This window comes from Pleurodeles waltl, chromosome 6, assembly GCF_031143425.1.
Source record: "Pleurodeles waltl isolate 20211129_DDA chromosome 6, aPleWal1.hap1.20221129, whole genome shotgun sequence".
Lineage (NCBI taxonomy): Eukaryota > Metazoa > Chordata > Amphibia > Caudata > Salamandridae > Pleurodeles > Pleurodeles waltl.
The window spans coordinates 160113679-160136363 of NC_090445.1; the positions used below are offsets into that span (position 1 = coordinate 160113679).

The window sequence follows — 22685 nt, forward strand, 5'->3', positions numbered from 1 at the left end:
TAGTTTACAAATTCAGGACATAATGACAGAGTCATTGTGTCCTGTAATGGCGGCCACTACATTTTCCATCAAGTTGCTGCCAGCCTATCTGATCATTCAGTCCTGCATCCGACTATCACTAAAATCTGAACCCCTCCATGACCACCCAGAGCACCTCTTCAAAGCCGAATTTCTAGAGGAGTGAATTCACATGAATAACGAAAAACATACTTTCACAGTAAAGTTCTAACTTTGTGCCACATTTGGTGTAATTCAATTAAACCATTTTTTCTTATTGCTGCCCCAAACTTCCCAAGAGAAAATGACTGTGTGGGACCCCCCTCATCTGTCTCTTTTTACGCCACCCCTTCCAAGTGAGGCTGAAATGTCCCCCACTTGACACCTTAAGATACAGTCTCCCGGGGTCAGCACAAGCGGTTTGACAGGTGTGATGTTTGATGAGGAGGACACATTTCAGCACTTGGAAAATGTTGTGATAAAAAAAAGAACTGGTAAACTACCTACAAGTGAAATGTACCACGACTCAATGTGTTATTATTAGTAAGCACTATTTGTAGAATCTAATTGTGATCCACATAGTTTTTACATTTGCTATGTTGAAAGAATGGCTGGGGGAGTCTGTCTGCTGCTAAACTAAGCCTAAGCATTGCTTTGTGTTCCAAGGAAAGCATAACATTTTGAAACAGACCACTGAGATAATTCTTTTGCACTGTGCCAAAACACGGGAAATATAGTCCATTTAATTCAAACTTGAAGATCCCATTACAATATACATTATTTTTAGGTCAGAAATCCACTAAACTTTTTTAAAAGGGAAGCTTAGACTGTGATTCGAGAGTAAGAACTGTTAAGTCTCAATCCAATTTACCAGATGACTCCACGATACCGAAAAGCACTGCAATCTAATCCAAGTTTTCCTTCTATCACCGTTGTAATCTGGAATGTTACACCAGTTGGTTAACTGAAATGGACCAGGACTACAAATCCCAGAATGCACCGGGCTATGGAAAGACTGAGTATGTCTGGAAGATTGTGGCTGGTAATATGGCATCATCTGTGCTCGGTTCCCTATATAAGGAATAGGTTCCGGTGATGCGACAAACCCAAGGATAACTCCTTATCCTTACGGCACATTGTCTCTTAGGCCAGAAAAGCTGAACGACAACCAGCAACTCATTGCAGTCCTGATCTTACACATACCTGCCAGACCTTGCCAAAAAAGGAAAACAGATCCTACACACTCGTAGACTGGATTCAATGGCGAATGCAACTCTCAGCATACGACTAAGCTCCGCAACATGATACTCTTTGGACTGTTTAAAAAATCCACCTCGACATTCTCAAACTATGCCAAGGCACTGATGGGCTGTACTGGCAAGGACCAATTCTAGAGGCACAAGTTGATCTTGTTGGAGCCCTACAAGCTTCTATGCTGCTTCTGAGCTACCTGAGAAATTAATTTTGAACGGTTTGGGGCCTGGCATGTTGGTCTTGACTGTCCAAGCCATCACTTTAAGGCAGCTGTGTCTCTATGTATATATGAGCTCATGCCTAAACTCAACTTGATATCTAAGTGCAGATGACAAAATCTGGGTAGCCTGCAATATGGCCCAAAAATTCACATCTACTCATTAGTATCCTTTCTGGCTCTTCAGCACTGAATTCCGATTGGCCACTTGAAGATCCCAAAATGCCGGTCAGGAGTTTGAATCAAAATCAACTTACCCTTTGATGCAGATTGTTAGGCACATTCGGGTTTAGTATCTGAAATTGCAGAATACCGAGTCTGAGTCAATCATGCCCCATTGGCGATCCCAAACCTGATTGGCTTAAAGATCCACTGCACTGGATCATGAGAGATTCTGGTTGATCTTTCATCATTTGAGAGTTCAGAACTTTGTTTCCAGCTAGCAAGGATCCAGAAGCTCCTTAATACTGAGGCACCATACAGACCTATTTCTTAATATTGGCGACATTCATTCATTTCTTAACTCTAAGACCGAAGCTCATCTAATACAGTGCAATTCTGAATGTTTAAATGCATTTCTTTTAAAATGAATGCCACCAGCAAACATTTGTACAAACATGCAGTGATTTTCTTCCCCACTCCTCTTTCTCCCCTTTTACGCCCACCCACCTTGAATCGAGCTTGTCGAGAAATCCTCTAAAGTAAGCTTGGAAGCCTTCCCATGGATTGTATTCCACACATCAGGAAATGCTTAATGCTCACAGAAAACAATGGAGGTCAGGATCCCATTGCAGGCATGCCTCAGGGGTTCAATCCACTCAAAGGGTAGGGTGGGGAAGTCAACAGGAATTCAGTGTTTTTGGTCTTAAGAAACTCAGCACTATGACCACTTGTCGTGAGAGCGTTCTACGTGAGAAAGTGGTGCTTTTGGATAAACAAGCATGGTGTGTGTTTTTAATAGTTTTGTGTGCTGGAGTTTTCTGCTTGCTGGAAGCACTCCATGTTCCTGAGAAAGTAATATTTAGTGCACAGATAGTGCCAGATTCCTCCCGCGATGCTGCCGCCCTACCTTAAAGGGCTACATCCACTCATTGGGAGAGTTGTTCCTGCGTCTGGCCTGGCAATTGGGTTAAGGCTCTTATATCAAGGTGGTTAAAATGCACCAATTGGTGGTAGGGGACTGGTCTGTGAGGGATTCAGGAGATCTTGTGATAGGTAGATGGCACTGTAGTGATAATAGGCCAACAGGACAGTGGCAGAAAGAGTCTCGTGGCACACAGAGGAGAACAAAAGTGATTGGGAAATGTAACAAATACCATGGAGTCCAAACTGTGCAAAAATGGTGGGACCAGGATTTATGAACGTTTGGAGTTAGGATGCTGATGTTGATTTGATTTTGAATTATTGTAACTAGGTTCATGGCTAAATCGTGTTCCTAACTATTAATTGCCTTGATTTTCAGAAAGGAAAAATGTTTCACTCAAAATAGACCATAGTCAATTCACTAGGCCAAATAGTGCTCCTTTTTCTGATATAATTTTCAGGGACATTTTTGTCTTGTTGCAGCCATTTTTCAACCATCGGACTTTGGTCACGGCAGTAACCCTGGCACATTTTTATGTGCATCATGGCATTTAATATGTAAGACAATAGAAGTACTTAAGTTTAGGAAAACAAATAATGGTCCTCCATATACTTTAAATTTATATAGAGAAATGCTTTTCTTCTCCACAAGTTGGGTGGTTTCATTTGAGATTGAAAAAACTAAGGGTCGGGTCTGAAATAGCCTTTCCCTTTTTTCTGGGAGACAATACCAGAGATACGATGCCTGAGCCAAGTCAGATTCTTCAGTAAGGAGTTGTCTCATTGGCTCACGTCAATCACATAATCAAACGCAAAGAATGTCAGAGATTTCTTGGCAATATGGCGCATGTCTGAAGTTCAGAAGGTCTTTGCATTCAGCCCTATCATTAAGCCTTCTGCTAAGTATTGATAGTTATATAGCGTGAACTGAGCTAGGGAGCTAGGAGCACTCTACTACTTTATGGGGGTGTTTGGAGATGATGCAAGGTCATGTACTTCAAGTGGGGATTTACATCTTTGAATTGCACAATTACACAACGTTTTTCACATTGACTACTGTAGTTCATATATCAACATTGGTTTTAGGCGTATAGACTACGTGATTTGTCCCAAATCAAGCAATTTTCTGTCAAGTGTCACTAGGTTCCAAATTATACAGCTTAGCCACTAGACCAGACTTCTTGGCCACTGTAAATACGTCCTACAGGTCATGGGAAAACTTGACAACTCCCCGTCCTATATCCCTGCCCCGCTGTCATCGATTCCTGTATGTTTTGAATTATTTAGATACTTTGTTTGTGGATCTGAACTACAAAGGGGCCACTAGTGTGGTGAGAAGACCTGCCAAAGTGCCCATTATTCTGTGTGACACTGTCAATCAGTACTGCAACAGGTAATTATCTCTTTATGTGCTGAGACTTACTAAGCACAACTCCAAATATGGGAACATGCTTGTGAGCAAAAAGCCAGGACTAGCTAAAGATGCTTTATATAACATAGGGCCAACTTGGCACGTAGGCTTGACAACCTTTTCGAATGAATCCGATCTCTTCCAAGTGAGACTCGACACACTTTTGGCCCCAGTGGCGTAAGGAAACTTAAGCCCCCCCCCCCCACGCCCCCCCTGCAAAGTACCTGTAGGGGGCCCACTCCCCCCGCCCCCCCGGACCCAGTCAGTGGCCTGCTGCCCGTGCACTGTGTACTGTGTTGAGGGGGGGCCTAGAGCAGGCAACCCCCAACCCCTCCCGCCCCGCGGGGGCCTTTGTTATGCCACTGTTTGGCCCTAAACCGTGTTTTTCCTAATAAATGTAACCGGGTGCTGTTTAGGTCTGGCTTAACAGTGCTGCTGTCTGCAGACCTATTCTTACTAGTTCTTTAAAATATGCATAGAGCGACCTTTGGCTCTGTCCAGAGGAGTATTTCTCTGTGACCTCATGTTATTGGCTGTTTACTATCATTCTGCCATCTATGAAGTGCTAGCAGTGCTATACATGCAGCACTATTTTACATCTCAAAAGTACCCTGAATCATCACACATTACATGCCTTACATTATAGAGGAACTGTAAAAAGAAAGCAATTTTTGGTACTACAGCAGTTTTCTTTCGAAATATTTTATTCGGGACTCAAACGGAAGCCAGACCTATTGGCTTGGCCAGTGCTTCTTTTGACTGCAGCCACAGGCAGCGGTGTTCGTGCCACAGCATCGGTCTGTGCATGAAGCTCTGACCTCTGACACCCGGCACGGATACAGATACCTCTGCCTTGACTCAGATCTAATTTAGTACTCAAGTGGCGCACACAAGTTCTTGGCCCTGATTAGCTGCCCAGCTCCACGCTCCACCCCTTGGTGAATGAAGACTCTTCCCGTGGGAAGAGGAGATGTGCCCAGGTTTCCACAAAAGCCAAAAGACGGACATGTAACCGACACCACCACAGCCCTAGTGGACTTTGAGAGCTACAGCACTTCCCTGTCTAAAGTCTCTACCTCAGCCTTACAGGACTTCCAAAGGCACAGGCCTGTGGACATACCACACCATTTCGATAAGGGGACATTAGAGACATATTGCACCCTTTTCATGGGGGTATCTTCACCCCGAACATTAACCCCATTATGTTTCCCTTTTATTCTATTCAGTCCATCTAGCTCAATATTCTTTCAAGCCTAGCTATAAGAAATGCTTTTAAAATATCCGCCTTTTTCGCCCTTTAGTTTCGCTCATTCTATCCTCTTAAAAACGAAGCCCCCTTCTGTCGGGCCCCATTCCCTGCCCCTCCCTCATTCCCGGTAATTAAGATCAGGTCTCAGGGCATGCTGTAATTTTTTTTCATACGCGCAGAAGTTTTTCATTCCGAACTACAGTATATCGCCTAAAAAGGGCTGGAGGCATCGGGCGGGCCTCTCCCCGTCTGTGAAATAAACAGTCATACGGACATGAAGTGCCACACGGACAGGCAGACTTCAGAGCAGAAGCAGGGAGCCTTGTTGTGCTGCAGCGGGCTCCGGGGGCGCTGAACCGAGGACTGCTGGTCCCATGGAGGACAGGCGGATGGAGGGGAAGGGGGAAACATCCGAAGTTTGCTAATAAACAGCTTGTCACTGAATACTTTACCTTCTGATGCCTGTATTCTTTCATAGGCCATAATCAACACTACAAATATCAGAATGCAACACTACAAATACCAGAATACCGCACTACAAATACCGGAATGCAGCACTACAAATACTAAAATGCGAAGTGGAACGGGCCGAATGAAGTACTGACACCTGAGTTTGAAATTCTTCACAGAAGTGCATAGAACTATTACTAAACCAGGAGATTTTACAAAATGCGGGGCCTGTAGGGTTGGGGACAGAGTAAGTCACATGTCATGCTCTGGCATTACAGATGACATAACGATTACATAATTGATGCTATCACGGAAGGAATCACACTGCATGGTCTACGTCTTTCTAGCTTCCTTGAAGGAACGGGGTTGTCTGTCTGACACTTTATGACACGTGTAACACACATGTATGATGTGCAGTGAGTTGCATCCGATTTGCACAAGCGAGTGCCTTGCAGCACACCTAGCGCTGGCCGGCAACATTTAATGCTTGCGAGTAGACCAAACAGTTTCAGACACAAAACATGGCCCACAACCTTTGGTACAAATGTGTATAACGCTAAAGTGGGCGAGCCGCTGAAGGATCGAGCCTGACGTCCAGATATGTACTCATAGGTCGCATTGCAAATTGCCCATTCACGACCAGTCGCAAATCGCCCCGTCTAATAAATATTAATTAGGCAGATTGCTATTTACAGTGGTCTGTGACTTGCAGGCAAAATGCAGGCCACGTGGCCTGCAAGAGACAGCAGACTTCTGTTCCAACATTTGCATTTCCAAAAGTGATTTTTTTAAAGCAGCCAGACCATTTCTCTTGAAGGAACAGATGCTACATTGGAAAAAGTATTCACATGTGGAGAGATACGTGGAGCAGGCAGAGGTCCAGTAGTCCACTTCTGTCTCTTCCCAAGGCCACGTAACACAATTCCCAACAGGGGATGATAAGCCCCAGGGACACTGTGCAATTCGGTTATCACCCCCTTGAGGGTATCTGATCAATGGTTTGCAATCGGAAAACAGTGGTACCTGCCACTGCAACTCGCACTTATGAGGGGCGCCCCCTTTCAGGTTTTCTCCTAATTGTCATTTACAATGGTTTGCAAAATCCTTTTTGTGACTTGGAAAAGGTCTTTCTATGTTAGAAAAGGGGCGTGGTACTTAGGGAATCATTCTTTTGCAGTCACAAACCCTGTGATTTTGCAAATCTTTTTTTCACATCAGATATATCTGGTTCCCACTTGAAGTCTAGACAAATACATGTAAAAGCCAACTTATGTCGCCGCCCCATTGAAACATCTGAGGTTTTAAACTTAACTTCGTAAAACTTGGCATGAACATTTATTGTTGAGTAAAATGTTTAGTGTAGATTATTTGGGAAATTGTGAAGCTGTTGTTCAGCAAAGTTTGGCTCTAATAATGGTAGTAAAAGTTCATCCTAACTAGAGAATTGGTAATTCAAACACATCTACGCTCCTGCGAGCTGCCCAGGAAGAGTAGGGCATGGTTCGCTCCTCATACCCACTCTGTCTCCCCCCACACTCCTACTAGTAGTAGTGTCATCTTGACAATTTATTGTACATGGGGTTGTCAAAGGCATCTTCAGTGGCGTAACGAAACTCGAGGGGATCCCCCCGCAAAGTACTTGGAAGGGCCTCCCTCTGGACTTTTCAGGAGCTCTCAGGCCCTGATACTGTGCTGAGGGGCCCCATGGGGTTTGGGGGCCCCTGCACCGTAGGTGCCGCATGAGGCCTTTGTTACACCCCTGGGCATCTTAAAAACCAGCTTCAATTAGCCCAGAACACAGGAGTAAGGCTAGTATCATCCAGAAGAGGTCATGGCTGGTGGATCAGATTCAAACTTAAAGGGCCCACCTGCTCCGATGTCAGATCCCAGCTAACATCACTAAACACAGGGATATCTGCTGCTGGTGATTGTTAGAGATGCAGGACTGGGCAAAGAGAACGTTTTTACCTCTACACTGGAGGGCTCCTTTAACTGGCTCGTAGTAGAGGTTCATATAGTCTTTAAGGGGCATATTTACGAGCCCCTAGTGGCGTCATTGCATCACTTTTTTGTGATGCAATGGAGACAAAAATCTCTAAATCATATCTATGAGGTCACACAAAGCCACTTTGCACGCTTTAAATGGCCTCATATATAAGCAGTAAGGCAAAGCAACGCAAATTGTTGCGTTGCCTTACTCAGTGCAAGAAAGGTGTTCCGTGGGCATTGTTGCGGTGGGAGTTCCAACACAACACCCATGGATTGTTGCGGTGGGAGTTCCAACACAACACCCATGGATTGTTGCGTGGGTGTTCCAACACAACACCCATGGATTGTTGCGTGGGTGTTCCAACACAACACCCATGGATTGTTGCGGTGGGAGTTCCAACACAACACCCATGGATTGTTGCGTGGGTGTTCCAACACAACACCCATGAATTGTTGCGTGGGTGTTCCAACACAACACCCATGGATTGTTGCAGTGGGTGTTCCAACACAACACCCATGCATTTTGAGACATCCTCAATTTTGCCAGACCTTGTAAGCCTGGGAATGCATCAAAACCTTACACCTCCCAAAGGGAGGCACAATGAAGAGAAATATCTTTATTTCTCCTTGTTTTTTCCTCTTTCTAAAAAAGCCAGTTAGGATTCTTCAGCCCTAATCCAAATTCAGACTCCGACTGCCCAACTGAATTTCTACCTAACTCACCACCCATCAGTGTTCTGCCTATATTTAAATGTGATTCTGAAACATGTCACTGAAATTATGAGTCCTTCGGTGGATGCCTTAAATGCTTCTTAACCTTTCACTGATGGAGGCATTCAGTACACGCTGCAAGACCCACCCCGGTTCAAACCTAGACCCTATGTGTGTGAAAACTACTATCATCAGCTGGATGCTCTTCTACACCAAGAAAGATTTAACATACACTTATTCCAACAACAAATCACTAAAGCACTGAGGGCCTATTCACCAAGAAAAGTGGAAAGGCTCAGATGGAGCACAACGCAGACCCTTCTGCACCTTATTTCCTAGTTCGCACAACAGTGTAACGGAATGATTTAAAAGCCACACCAGGTGCAGGTTTCCTGGTGTACTATTCCACCTGTTGTGTTTTGGGCTCCCTATTTCCCCAGAGAGGGGTTGTGGATAGCGTACAATTCTGCACAGTAGGAAGGACAGCTAAATATGCAAAAACTGTTTTTTCCCTTTCTTTTTTCTCAATGGGGAAAACATTTTCCCTGTGACTTAAGCCCTTCTGCTACATTCCCACCAAAAACGTGGGACTGACCCGTTCCTCTATCTAGCCTGGAAGGGGGATTACTCCAGGTTAAATGTTCAACTTCTTCCTAAATGGGAAATGGTCAGATTTCAGTTTGTGAATATTGGCAACTTCAAGATTGTGGGCATTCATAAACTTACAAAACAAACACACTATATACTCCTCCCACTTCCCACACCTTACATGGCATTTACTACTGCAAATTTCTCCACGCCAGTGGTGGAGAAATCCACAGCATTAAAGCAATTTATACCTATCAGGAACCCATTTGTGAAATCCTCACAGGCGCAAATGAAGGCACTTTTGTCATTAACATAAGTTAAGGGGCAAAATGCAGGTCAATTGGAGACAGACTATTGGATGTAGTCTACATTTAGTTCAGTGCTGTCCTTCCCGTTGTGGCACACAGAAGTCATGTGAGCAGTAAATGGGTGACAGAAGCACTGGAGAGAGTCTGGGTACTGTGGACTCTATCAGATGACACCCTATCACAGAGACAGCCTTACCAGTGCCAAGCCCTGCCTACCTCCATGAAGGACCAGACGCCCACAAAGTGATAGGTACGTATCAGCTTAAAGGACAGTATCTCTCACTCCGCTTTGCTTAACTCCATATTTAAGCACACCTGACACGATAGGAGCTCCAGTCTGCTTCTCATGCACAACATAGGATGCGTTGGGAACTCTGGCTGTACAAACCAAGCACAACAAATGGCGTGGCGTGCTACCCATCCCACAAAAAGCGCTATGTATTGAGTGGTAGCCATGGAGCACTTCAACCAATGCAAGTATTGGTCTTCACTTCAATGCCTTTATCAGCAAAACTGCTGAAGACGTGGACCTCACATTACAATCACTTTCTAGGGAATGCTATATACGGGGAACTCTAACATGCACAAAACAGGCAGTCGAAGGACCACTGTAAAGGCGTGTAAAAAGGTGTCACCCTCATATTGTGACCATTTATCTTGAGGTCACGCCCTGAAAAATAAAGAGGTTGAAGACACTCCAGAGAAAAGGTGCCATGTGGGTGCAAAGGCAGCAGTACTATGAAGAGGGAGGGCAGCACTGAAATCTGCCTATCTGAATATGTGCACCCTCAAGGACACCCACCGGCTCAAGGACTACCTCCCCGTCATCCAAGCCTGGATGCCAGGCACCTCCCTCTAGCAGAGCCTCACTGAAACTGAATTCATTCCTCCATCAACAACATGAGCCAAGCAGGGACCCATGACTTGCGTTCATCAGCTGGGTGGATACATTTTTCAAATTTGGATAGACACCAAAGAACTCAGACTCACCACCGAGAGCGACCTCTCTGTCAAACACACACTGCAAAGAAAACCCAGGCAGTCTCATTCCAACTCTCCCTTGTACACAGAACACAGACTCGCCTCCCAGAAACAGATACCTGGAACACTGCACAAGTCCTAGTGCTTTCTCATCTGGATGGTGGCAATGTCCTACTCACCACCCTCCATGACTCCTCATTCGCACCATGATACTGCATCCAACGTGCCACCATCCATCCATCACGGGGTTCCATGTATATGACATCACTGCAAGAGTGATGAATCTGCCAGTGTTGTCCATCAAAGACTACATTGTCTCTTAGGCTTGAACCTACTATTCAGACGCAACAGTCCCACCTCTCCATCTGCTTGAAAATCATGGCATCGGAAAACTACAGATCGAGAAATGTGAGAATGAAAACAAATGGAGGCAGTGTATGCACCAGGACCTCCATGAGTAACCCGCGGGATTTCAGGCTCACTGCCTCACTCTAGAAGTTCAGACAGGAACTAAAGTCTTCTCTCTTCAATGATCACCTGATTTGTCATTGATAAGGACCTCCCAGCTCCTCTGGCTGCAAACCATCCCAACAATGCAGAAATTGCCCCACTAACTCCCCTTTCATCATGCATTATTCTGACTTGTTCCCTAGTCTCCACATGAACTAAAAGAGTATCCTATTACTATGTAACACACTGCACTGCTTTTCACCTTTGCTTGAATTTTTGGAGGACCAGTTCAGACGAGGAATTGATACAAATTTAGTGGCAGAGGAGATGAGTGAGACGAGGCAGACAGTAAAATACCCAAGGCAGTTTATTGTCAACCGTAAGTTATTCGTACGTGTAGTTATTAAGCAGCACGCTCAAAGAAATTTAGAAAACAGCAACGTTTAATAATGCTAAAAACAATATTGTTTTAGTTAATGTGAAGAAATGCCCTGTGAAATATTTCCCGACTTAAACATAGGGTGGAGCTATCGATGGGGCTGCAGGTGCAGTTGCACCGGGCACAGACTCCTGAGAGACCCGGCTCACCCCAAGTATGGCTTCCTTTTACTACCAAACCGCGACTGTGAAAGGCCATTGATTCTTGCTGGCCTGAAGGCACCCTAGATAGTTCAGTGTCTTAAACCTCTAAGGTTTGACCCACCATTTCTCAGACGACGGGCGAAAGCCTGAGATTTCCTGGGTATGCTTAAGGGTGGCCCCCTCCTCTCGGGCAGTGACTTCTATTCCACACCCTGACTTGGCAAAGGGCAGCGATTCCGCCCCCACCTTGTGGCCCCCGCACATTCTCCAGCGCTAACTCTGCATCGGATTAACTGGAGCCTAACACGGGCCTTGAAAAGCGGGCCAGGGAATGAACGAACTGCAGTGGGCGAAAGGGCTCGTGCATTTATGTTCTATCTACTGGTGCAAGTGAGGCTGCAGTGGGCGAAAAGGGCGCGCGCACTACGTTCTATCTACTGGTGCACGAGACGCTGCAGTGAGGAAGCTGGGAGTGCACTTATGTTCTATCTAAAGGTGCACAGACGCTGCAGTGAGGAAGGGGCGCGCGCACTTGTGCTGTATCTAGTGGTGTACGGGCCGCTGCGGTGGGGAAGAAACGCGTGCACTTGTGTTCTATCTACTGGTGCACGGGACCCTGCAGTGAGGAAGGGGCGCGCGCACTTGTGCTGTATCTAGTGGTGTACGGGCCGCTGCGGTGGGGAAGGGACGCGTGCACTTGTGTTCTATCTACTGGTGCACGGGACCCTGCAGTGAGGAAGGGGCGCGCGCACTTGTGCTGTATCTAGTGGTGTACGGGCCGATGCAGTGGGGAAGGGACGCGTGCACTTGTGTTCTATCTACTGGTGCACGGGACCCTGCAGTGAGGAAGGGGCGCGCGCACTTGTGCTGTATCTACTAGTGCACGGGACGCTGTAGAGGGCGAAGGGGTGGGGCACTTGTGCTTTATTTACTGGTGCACGGGACCCTGCAGTGGGGAAAAGGCGCGTGCACTTGTGTTGTATCAATTGGTCCACGGGACGCCGCAGAGGGCGAAGGGGTGCGTGCACTTGTGCTGTATCTGGTGGTGCACGGGACGCTGTAGTGGGCGAAGGGGCGGGGCACTTGTGCTTTATTTACTGGTGCAAGGGATGCCGCAGAGGGCGAAGGGGTTCGTGCACTCAGTTCTATCTACTGGAGCACGGGACCCTGCAGTGAGGAAGGGGCGCGTGTACCTGTGCTGTATCTAATGGTGCACGGGACGCTGCAGTGGAAGGGGCGCGTGCACTCGTGCTGTAACTGCTGGACCAGGGGAGCCTGCAATGGGCGAGCACGTGCACTTGTGCTGTCTCTACTGAGCACGACGTGCTGCAGTGGGCGAAAGGGGCGTGCACTTATGCTACATCCACTAGTGCAGAGCATTACAGTGTGCGAAGGGGCGCGTGCACTTCTGCTATATCTACTGGTGCACGGGGCAAAGCAGTGAGGGAAGGGTCGAGTGAATTTGCGTTATATCTACAGGGGCGGGGTCACAGAAGTTGGGGAAGGGGCGCGTGCACTTCTGCTAAATTCTACTGGTGCACGGGACATTATAGTGGCACAGGGCCACGTACAAGTCTGCTGTATTCTACTGGTGCATGGGGCACTGCAATGGGAAACGGGGCGCGTGCACTTGTGCTATGTTGTCCTGGTGCAAAGAGAGGGCATCCCTCAGTCAAACCACACTTGTTAAGTGGATCTGACAGGTTATACATCGCCTCTTGGCGCACAGATGTGTGCAGCAATCAGTGTAAAAAAGCCCTTTTCACAGACCATCACTGCACAAACTGGCAGATGCAAGTATCCTCTTACCTAAACTGGTGTTGAAAGCCAGGGATTAGCCTTTTCTGCTGAAATTTGTGTATAATCTGCATATTGTTTTCATAACAGGGTTAACTCGGCCTTTCATCCTTCTGTGGTCGATAACATAATAATATTCAGCACTTAAGCACCAAGAGGAACTTTGGTTTCTGGTGTTGTATGTTAATTATCAGACAGGATGCAGTGAGCAAAAGGGTCAGTTACAACGCGTACCTAAAACGGGAAGAGTGGGTTGCGGCCGAGGAGCGCAGATTGAACTGTAGGGGAATGAGAAGCGCTGCGAAGCCGCTACTTTATATAAACTTTAAAATGTTGCCACAAAGCAGAACAAGAACCCAGGGGAGTGCATAGCGCCTCCCCTTGAGGAGAAATGCAAGTTCATCTTGCCAGCCTGCTAGCTTCTCCAGGCGCGAAACGTAAAGCACACCCCCTCATCTGCTGTTCACGGGGAAGCGGGGGCGCTAGGGACGGAGCGGCTAACTGGTGCCTCACTCAATCACTCACACAGCCTCCGAACAAGGAGCTTCTACTGTGGCTTTCCCACTGGGCACAGAAATAAAACGGTTTCTAAAAACCTGGGGCACACCCAGATGTGTGGTAAAGTATATGACCGCACTGGGGCAGCAGGGGTCTCCAGCAGGCGGGAGCGGGCAGCCACGGAGCGCCCCAGCCCTTGCCCGCCCCGCCCTTCCACACAGCATCAGAAGTCACGTTGCCTCGTGCCAGGTGAGTGACCACATCCAGTTCAGATTTTATCTTTCCATTGTGGTGCGTGTAATTGTGCTTTTCCTATTATAAAGAAAACTGCCAGCATACAAAGGAAAAAAACAGGCTAAGTGTGCTCTCACCTTAAATGGGCATATGGACATTCACATGATCACCATGTAAAACGTTCTTGGGTTTAACAAATCACTGCCTTCTGGGGGCTGCAAAATCACTGCACCTCAATTGGACCTGTTGGACTAAAGCACCTGCTATCACTAATCTCCAAGAGGTAAGTCCATGAGTGGAACTGGGGTGCACTGGTGACAGGGAACCACCCTGATACCCTGGCCATGGGGCAACATCACACCTCCGTCGCGCCGTGGTAGTAGTCGTAGCCCAGTGGGACACAGGACGACGTAAGACCCTGTCGCTCTTATGAGGTAGGTGAACCACACACATGGTAGACCATGGCTTTGATATGGAGTAAGACGGTGTGGATACCTAGTGGACCATAACTCTGATATGATGGTAGGCGTGGTGTATGGGACATGGGCCAACCTACGCTCTCTGGCTATCTCCAACAGTGAGCGAGGCACGTACATGGCACATGATAACTTTGAAAAGAGGGTAAGTGAGGTGGTATGGGTTGATTTGAGGCCTTTGTCAGTCTCTAGAGGTAGGTGAGGCAAATACCTGGTAGACAATGAGTTTGATATAGAGGTAGGCAGGGCGCAAACCTGGTAGACCATGAGTTGATGTGGATGTAGGTGAGGCGCGTGCTGGGTAGACCATACCTTTGATATGCTGGTAGGCGTGGTGCATGGCATATAGCCGACCTAATACCTCTGTCGATCCCTAACAGTTAGCGAGCCATGTACTTGGTAGATCATAACTTTGAAGTAGCAGTAGGCGAGGTGACATGGGTCAACCAACGGCCTTTGTCGGTGTCTAGAGGAAGGCGAGACACCTAGCTACTAGACCATGACTTTGATACGGCAGTAGGCAAGATGACATGGGTCAACCTAAGGCCTTTGTCAGTGTCTAGAGGTAGGTGAGACGCTTACCTGGTAGACCATGACTATGATATGGTGGTACGCATGGTGCATGGGGCGGCCTAAGGCCTTTGTCGGTCTGTAGAGGTAGAGGAGCCATATGCCTAGTAGACCATCACTTTGTGATGGAGGAAGGTGCGCATGTACCTGGTACACCATGAGTTTGATGTGGACGTAGGCGAGGCACGTGCCTGGTAGACCATGACTTTGATATGCTGGTAGGTGTGGTGCATGGGACATGGGCCGACCTAAGGTCTTTGTCGGTCTCCAGAAGTAGGCGAGGTGCATACCTGGTGAACCATGAGCTTGATAATGGATGTAGGCGATTGGAACCTGCCTGCTAGACTATGATTTTGTGATGAAGGTAGGCGAGGCACCTACCTGTTGGACCATGAGCATGGCACAGAGGTAGGCGAGGCGCATGCCTGGTTGATCATTACTTTGATTTGGCGCAATGAGGCACGTACCTGGTAGATCATGACTTTGAAGTTCCTCCTCCTGAGCAGCTCCGACTCATTGACCTCCAGCTTCTTGATCTGGCCAGCCTGCTTCTCCAGGTTCTGGCGCACCGTCTTGACGTTGACGCTCACCTTGCGCACCTTCTCCAGCATCTTGTTGACGGTGTTGCTGGTGGTGGTGTGGTTCTTTGCCAGCTTGGTCAGCTCGCCCTGGATGCTGCTGACCGCACTCTCCATCTCCTGCTGCCGCTCCTCCAGCTGCGCCTGGGTCAGCTGGATCTGGTCCACCGCGCCGATGATCTTATCCAAAAGGGTGAGGACCATCACGCCGTTGATCTGGTCGGGCTTGATGAGCTCGGGCTCAGTGGGCTCGGTGGTCTCAGCTGGTACCTGCTCTTCAGAGGTGTCGGACTGGAGTGGCTGCTCCACAATGTGCAGATCGATGTCCGCCATGGTGTCCAGGGAAGGCCCAAGAGAGGGGAGACGAGGTACTGGACTGGACAAGGAGATCGTCCCAACTGGAGACCCGACGGAGGGCGGTTCGTCTGGGCCTGGGCCAGGAGCGGAGGGAGAGCTCTGTGAGTGAGTGCGTGCCTGTGTGTGTCTGGGGTGGGAATGGCACGGCGCTGCAGAGCTGAGCGCCGGGACAGCCCTCTGCAAAAAGTTTCCGAACTCGCCGGCCATTGGCTGGCTCCACCTCGGCTATATTCATGCGAGCCTGCCAAATGCCTCTCCCCGGGGCCCACCCTCGCTGGAATGATTAAAATAGTTGGGAGGCAAGCGCGGAGGGATCCTGCATGCGAGTACACGCAGGCACTGCCAGTCCAGGAATGTGCAGGGGGAAAACTCGCACCGCACGGTCTCTGCACCGGAGAGCGTGTGGAAAAACAAATATATGGGTCGTGGCCGCTCACCGGAGCCCCCTTTCATTACTGCTGCTTTTGCTTCGTGCTTGGAGACCTTGCTTTAAAATACTCCAGACTGAAGCGGACCGTGTGAAGGCAGGAGGCACTTCACTACGTTTTCACGGCACAGGACAACGTAACACAGCGTTACATGACGCAACATATCAGAACCTAATGTACCATAGCACAATGCAGCAGCATATGGACCTTACACCGTAAAACAGTCTGTAATACATCAAGCAGTCGGTGGGTGTGCGCTATAAACTGCAACCAAACAAAAGTGAACATTACGTATCGCAACATATCAGAACCTAATGTACCATAGCACAATGCAGCAGCATATGGACCTTACACCGTAAAACAGTCTGTAATACATCAAGCAGTCGGTGGGTGTGCGCTATAAACTGCAACCAAACAAAAGTGAACATTACGTATCGTAACAACAGAGCACAGCATAACCGAATGTAACATAGCATAAGGCGGCACCAGAGAAGTAACTGGTCAAGTAATTAGGGGATGTGTGAAATCTAGGAACTACGTAACATAGAAAGCACAACATAGCATAACGCAATGTAAGAAAATATCAGAAAGCAATGGGTGAAGTGGAGAATGAGTGCTATATAAAAACTGTAACGTGATGTAATTTAACATAATAGTAGCTAATGAGCCAAGAAATTGTGAGACGTGCATTCTCTAACAAGCATTGGAAAGGCCAACTGGAAGGGGCAGCTTCTCCATTAGGGCGGAGGAGCATCACCCCCTCTGCCAGCAGTGGCAGCTGCAAAACCTTTTTATTATCGTTTTCTTGAAAAGGGGTAGGGCTTTGGTGGTGTTGGGCACTTGAGGACAGTGCACAGAGTGCTCCCCTCGGAGCCCATGTGTGTTTGACCGGCCATCGCAGGCCGGCCAAACACACATGCGCAGAAGGCTCTCTCCAGCCCTGCAACACAGTTACCGGGCTGGAGCGAGCCTGCCCAGGCTCCCAGTCTGCCAGGGAGGGCCCTGGCTGGGCGCTTCCAGCAAATCCTGACGCTGCTTTAGCAGCGTCAGGATTGGCTGCAGGACAGGCTGGGAGTCTGTGCCTGCAGCGACAGAGATGGAGAGCGGAGCGGCATGCGGCGGAGGAGGTAAGTGTTTTTTAAAAACATTTTTTATTATTTAATTGTTACAGGGAGTGCAGAATTATTAGGCAAATGAGTATTTTGACCACATCATCCTCTTTATGCATGTTGTCTTACTCCAAGCTGTATAGGCTCGAAAGCCTACTACCAATTAAGCATATTAGGTGATGTGCATCTCTGTAATGAGAAGGGGTGTGGTCTAATGACATCAACACCCCATATCAGGTGTGCATAATTATTAGGCAACTTCCTTTCCTTTGGCAAAATGGGTCAAAAGAAGGACTTGACAGGCTCAGAAAAGTCAAAAATAGTGAGATATCTTGCAGAGGGATGCAGCACTCTTAAAATCGCAAAGCTTCTGAAGCGTGATCATCGAACAATCAAGCGTTTCATTCAAAATAGTCAACAGGGTCGCAAGAAGCGTGTGGAAAAACCAAGGCGCAAAATAACTGCCCATGAACTGAGAAAAGTCAAGCGTGCAGCTGCCACGATGCCACTTGCCACCAGTTTGGCCATATTTCAGAGCTGCAACATCACTGGAGTGCCCAAAAGCACAAGGTGTGCAATACTCAGAGACATGGCCAAGGTAAGAAAGGCTGAAAGACGACCACCACTGAACAAGACACACAAGCTGAAACGTCAAGACTGGGCCAAGAAATATCTCAAGACTGATTTTTCTAAGGTTTTATGGACTGATGAAATGAGAGTGAGTCTTGATGGGCCAGATGGATGGGCCCGTGGCTGGATTGGTAAAGGGCAGAGAGCTCCAGTCCGACTCAGACGCCAGCAAGGTGGAGGTGGAGTACTGGTTTGGGCTGGTATCATCAAAGATGAGCTTGTGGGGCCTTTTCGGGTTGAGGATGGAGTCAAGCTCAACTCCCAGTCCTACTGCCAGTTCCTGGAAGACACCTTCTTCAAGCAGTGGTACAGGAAGAAGTCTGCATCCTTCAAGAAAAACATGATTTTCATGCAGGACAATGCTCCATCACACGCGTCCAAGTACTCCACAGCGTGGCTGGCAAGAAAGGGTATAAAAGAAGGAAATCTAATGACATGGCCTCCTTGTTCACCTGATCTGAACCCCATTGAGAACCTGTGGTCCATCATCAAATGTGAGATTTACAAGGAGGGAAAACAGTACACCTCTCTGAACAGTGTCTGGGAGGCTGTGGTTGCTGCTGCACGCAATGTTGATGGTGAACAGATCAAAACACTGACAGAATCCATGGATGGCAGGCTTTTGAGTGTCCTTGCAAAGAAAGGTGGCTATATTGGTCACTGATTTGTTTTTGTTTTGTTTTTGAATGTCAGAAATGTATATTTGTGAATGTTGAGATGTTATATTGGTTTCACTGGTAATAATAAATAATTGAAATGGGTATATATTTTTTTTTGTTAAGTTGCCTAATAATTATGCACAGTAATAGTCACCTGCACACACAGATATCCCCCTAACATAGCTAAAACTAAAAACAAACTGAAAACTACTTCCAAAAATATTCAGCTTTGATATTGATGAGTTTTTTGGGTTCATTGAGAACATGGTTGTTGTTCAATAATAAAATTGATCCTCAAAAATACAACTTGCCTAATAATTCTGCACTCCCTGTATTTGTCACCCCTCCTAAGTGCCACCCCGCCCCTTCTGGTTGTCGCGAGCGCAACTGCCAACTGGTCTTGCCTTTGTGACCAATTGGCTTTACAAATGGTTTATTAGCCATGCAGCCGTACAGCATCCCTGTGGCTAAAGGAAAATAAATTAAAAAAAGGTGTTAGGACACTGAGGTTGTGTCAGTGTGTAGGCACCCATACCACACATGCGTGTCTCTACAAAATAACAGCAGCAATTTTTTTTTTAATTTTAGCCCTAGTGTAGGGCAAGCAACACCTGATGGCCAGGGTGAGGGAGAAGCAGTGCTTAGTTTGAAAATAAAAAAGTGCCGGTGCCCAAAGCCCTCTTCTTAAACATGCGGCTCCTGCAGTTAAATGTGTGAACTAGGAATACTGAGGCAGCGTAATCCTGAAGCTATCTCGGGCCTCTTCAATCCATATAAAGCCACTCCCTGCCCCTTCTGCTCACTCTTGCAGCTTTCTACTTTCTCCCTTTGTGACGCTTTTTCCTTTTTCCCATCATCCGTCTTTCCCATATGTGTCTTTTGTTCGCATCAAATGGTTGAGGCCGAAGAAAAAGCCCCGGCTCTAAAAAATAAGTGCTGGTGCTCAGCACCGGAAAAAACAAGCACAAATGAAGCACTTGGGAGAAGTGACACAGAGGGCCAGGATTGGGGGCTGTTGGGGAGAGGCAACACAGGGGCAAGGGTAGGGAGGAGAAGCAACAGGCAAGAGGGCATTGTGGCGTGGGTAGGGAGGAGCACATATGCAAACAAGCAACAGTAAGCCATGGGGGTGGGTCGGAGAAGCAACCTGAGAGAGAGAAGGAAGGCATGGATGGGTGGGAAGCAACACAGAGGGCACGGGTGAGGAGGAAAAGCAACTGACAAGAGAGCAATGTGGAGGAGGCGGGTGCAATGCAGGGGAGGCTCCTCCATGGGAGTAGAGGAGTGTCTACCGCTAAAAAAAAATGCCCCCAGAACTGAAAAATAAATGGCAATAAACTTTCTTTATTACTATTTTATTTTTTAGCACCCCATCCTGAATTGAGTGTCAGAATGGAGCAATTGCTGCTGAGTGGCACAAGGGAGCTGTACGCTTGTTTAAAGTGCTTTTGGCCCTCTGGATGGCCATCTTATGACGGCCGGCCAAAGGGACATGCACACTTTAAACTTCTATAACCCAGCTTCCTTAAGACAGCTGAGTTAGAGAAAGCACAGGCCTCCAGCGCTTTTGTGAGCACTGAGAGAGGCCGCTTCCACCAATCCTGGCACTGCTTTCATGCTGGTTACCAGCCTGAAAGTAGCATCAGAATTGGTTTGTGCAGTTTCCTGTGTCCCGCCTCATGTTGGAGCCAGGAGAGGAGACACGAGGAGAGGAGGATGTCCCAAGGTAAGTGCTGTTTTTTTTATTTTTTATTATTATTGTAACCCCAGTCCTGCCCCCTATTATAAATACGAGCCAGTCTCGATGTGAAGTACATGGGCCAGAGAGCACAACACAGAGTATGGAGTGGGAATAGAAGCATATTAGGGAGACAGCTAGAAAACACATGCACTCTTATAGAGTGCTTAAGACAAAAGAAAAAAGTAGGATCTTAAAAGTGTGCAGTTTATGGACACAAGTTAAATGAAAATGCTCCAGGGGAGGGACAGACACAAGATGGACAAGGCAAGGAGGGTCAGAAAGATGTCATAATCTGGTGGAAGTGTCAAATTAAACGTGGCTTTGTGAGCCAAAGATATTAATTTCTCAGAGATGTGAAACAAGCACAGCTATGTTTTGCCCTGTTTGGAGCTTGTCAAAGTGATGTCATTGGTAGGTGTTGGGAATGATGAAGAACCTATAGAGGTGCATTTGAAAACTTCAGAGGAATCATGGTATCCGAAGATTATCATGCATGTTATGTAACTCGATTGGTCCCCAGCTTTCCCTTCCAACTATTAAACTGTGGGGCAGATTTATACTTTTTGCTGCAAACCTGCGTTAGCACAGGTTTGCAGCAAAAAGTATGGCGCCGGCTAGCGCCATTCCATGATGCCGACCGAGCACCATATTTATGGAATGGCACTGGGGGGCGTGGCCAAGGACCCGGAGATGGTGCACGCCTGAACTCTTAGCTCCGGAGGGGCCGGCGAATAGAAAGTCAAAATCGTGCCTTCCCCGGGCCGAATGAGGTCCAGGCTGCGGGGCGAGACCAGAGGAGGGGGCCGAGCGTGTGTGGGCCCCTGCGGCGACCCCGGGGGTGCCGAATCTGCCCGTCGGGGACTTCGGAGTCTGCGGGCCTGAGCACGTGACAGAGGCCGCGGCCTTGCGTGGTGCCGAGAGCCGAAGTGGTGAGTGCACGGACGGCACAGAACAGCGGGAGGCGCCGAGCAGGCTCTCCGGCAGCGGCGGAGGTGCTGGCGGGGGCCAGGGGGCCCAGGTGAGATCGCGCACAGCTGAAGCGCACAGAGACTGTGCCACTGGAAGCGCGCGGCCCCGGAATAACAGAGGGGGCAGGAACGGGATCGAGGTCGCGGCCTTGGGCGGGGCCGTAGGTTGAGGCGGCCCGGAGGCCTTGCGTGGACCAGAGGAGAGGGCCGAGCGTGTGTGGGCCCCTGCGGCGGCCCTGGGGGCCGAAGTGGTGAGGGCCCAGGTGAGATCGCGCACTGTGGAGGCGCACGGAGACTGAGACACTGGATACGGGTGACCCCAGAAGAACACAGGGGGCAGGCCCGAGATCGGGGCCGCGGCCACGGGCAGGGCTGCAGGTTGAGGCGACCCGGAGGCTGAAGAAAGCGGAGGTTGCCGGCGGAGACTACGAGCTGGGGTGGAGATGCCATTTGGGTTCTGGTGGCCCAGCGGAAGTCGCACTCTGACGGGTGGTGAAGTGGTGCTGCTCTGGGCCACGGACGAGGCCCCTAGGAAGGATTGGGGACGAAGCGAGGCCAAGAGCGAGAGAGAGGCAGTGTGGAACGATTTCGAGGTAGCAACGTGACCCGGGGTCAAACTGCGGGGCTGCTTGACTTGAGGTGGGCCTTTGGGCCCTGGTACACACCGAAGAAGCGGAGAGAACGAGGGATAACGGGACCTGGTGGACCCCTGCAGACACCGGTGAGCTAGATGCATGGTGGCTGGTTTGACCGAGCCGGGGGCCGGATCGGGGTGGCCCCGGACAGAGGTGGCCCGTGACCCATGGGGGTTGAATGAGTACCCGGGGCTGAGGAACCCAGAAGATAGGATCAAGCAAGCGAGGAAAAAGGGCCGACTGATGAAGCTGGCGGATGGCGGATCGCGCCCCCGGGGGCGAGGGCGGATTGCCTAAAAGGTTGAACCGTGGACTCCCCCGGGCGCATTGGAGTACTGGAGATCCATAAAGGAGTAGGACTGAGCACAGAAGTGTCCCTGGTGCAACAAGGGAGACAAGCGGGAGGAAATTTAGTGCCACGATGAAGAGTGACAGTTGAGAGTCCATGACGGGCTAAAGGACCTGGAGCTGAGATGGATAGCGCTTAAACGTAGAGCGCCTGGGAGAAGCATTCCGAAGCGGAACAACTGAAACAGCTGGGGCAGCTGTCGGGGCGAGGTCCGCTGTTGATCAGATGCCCCCCAGGAGCCGCCACAAGAACAGAACCATGGCCGCTGCAGCTCAGTCCGGGAGCGATGACTAGGACCCACAGGGCCACATGCAGATCAAAGTCCAGGATACTTTAGATAAAATACTCGGGGCGATCGAAGACACCAAAACAACGTTGCAACGGGA

General features: G+C 48.6%; 1 protein-coding gene across 1 annotated transcript in view; it reads right to left on the reverse strand.

The window, feature by feature from the left end:
• The window catches only part of CAVIN1 (caveolae associated protein 1), a 107144-nt gene extending 91148 nt beyond the window's left edge, over positions 1 to 15996 (reverse strand). Inside the window, exon 1 of the mRNA XM_069237703.1 lies at positions 15313 to 15996. Within this exon, the coding sequence (XP_069093804.1) occupies positions 15313 to 15987 (675 nt within the window). The 5' untranslated portion in view covers positions 15988 to 15996. The remainder of the gene's footprint in view (positions 1 to 15312) is intronic.
• Positions 15997 to 22685: the final 6689 nt, after the last annotated feature.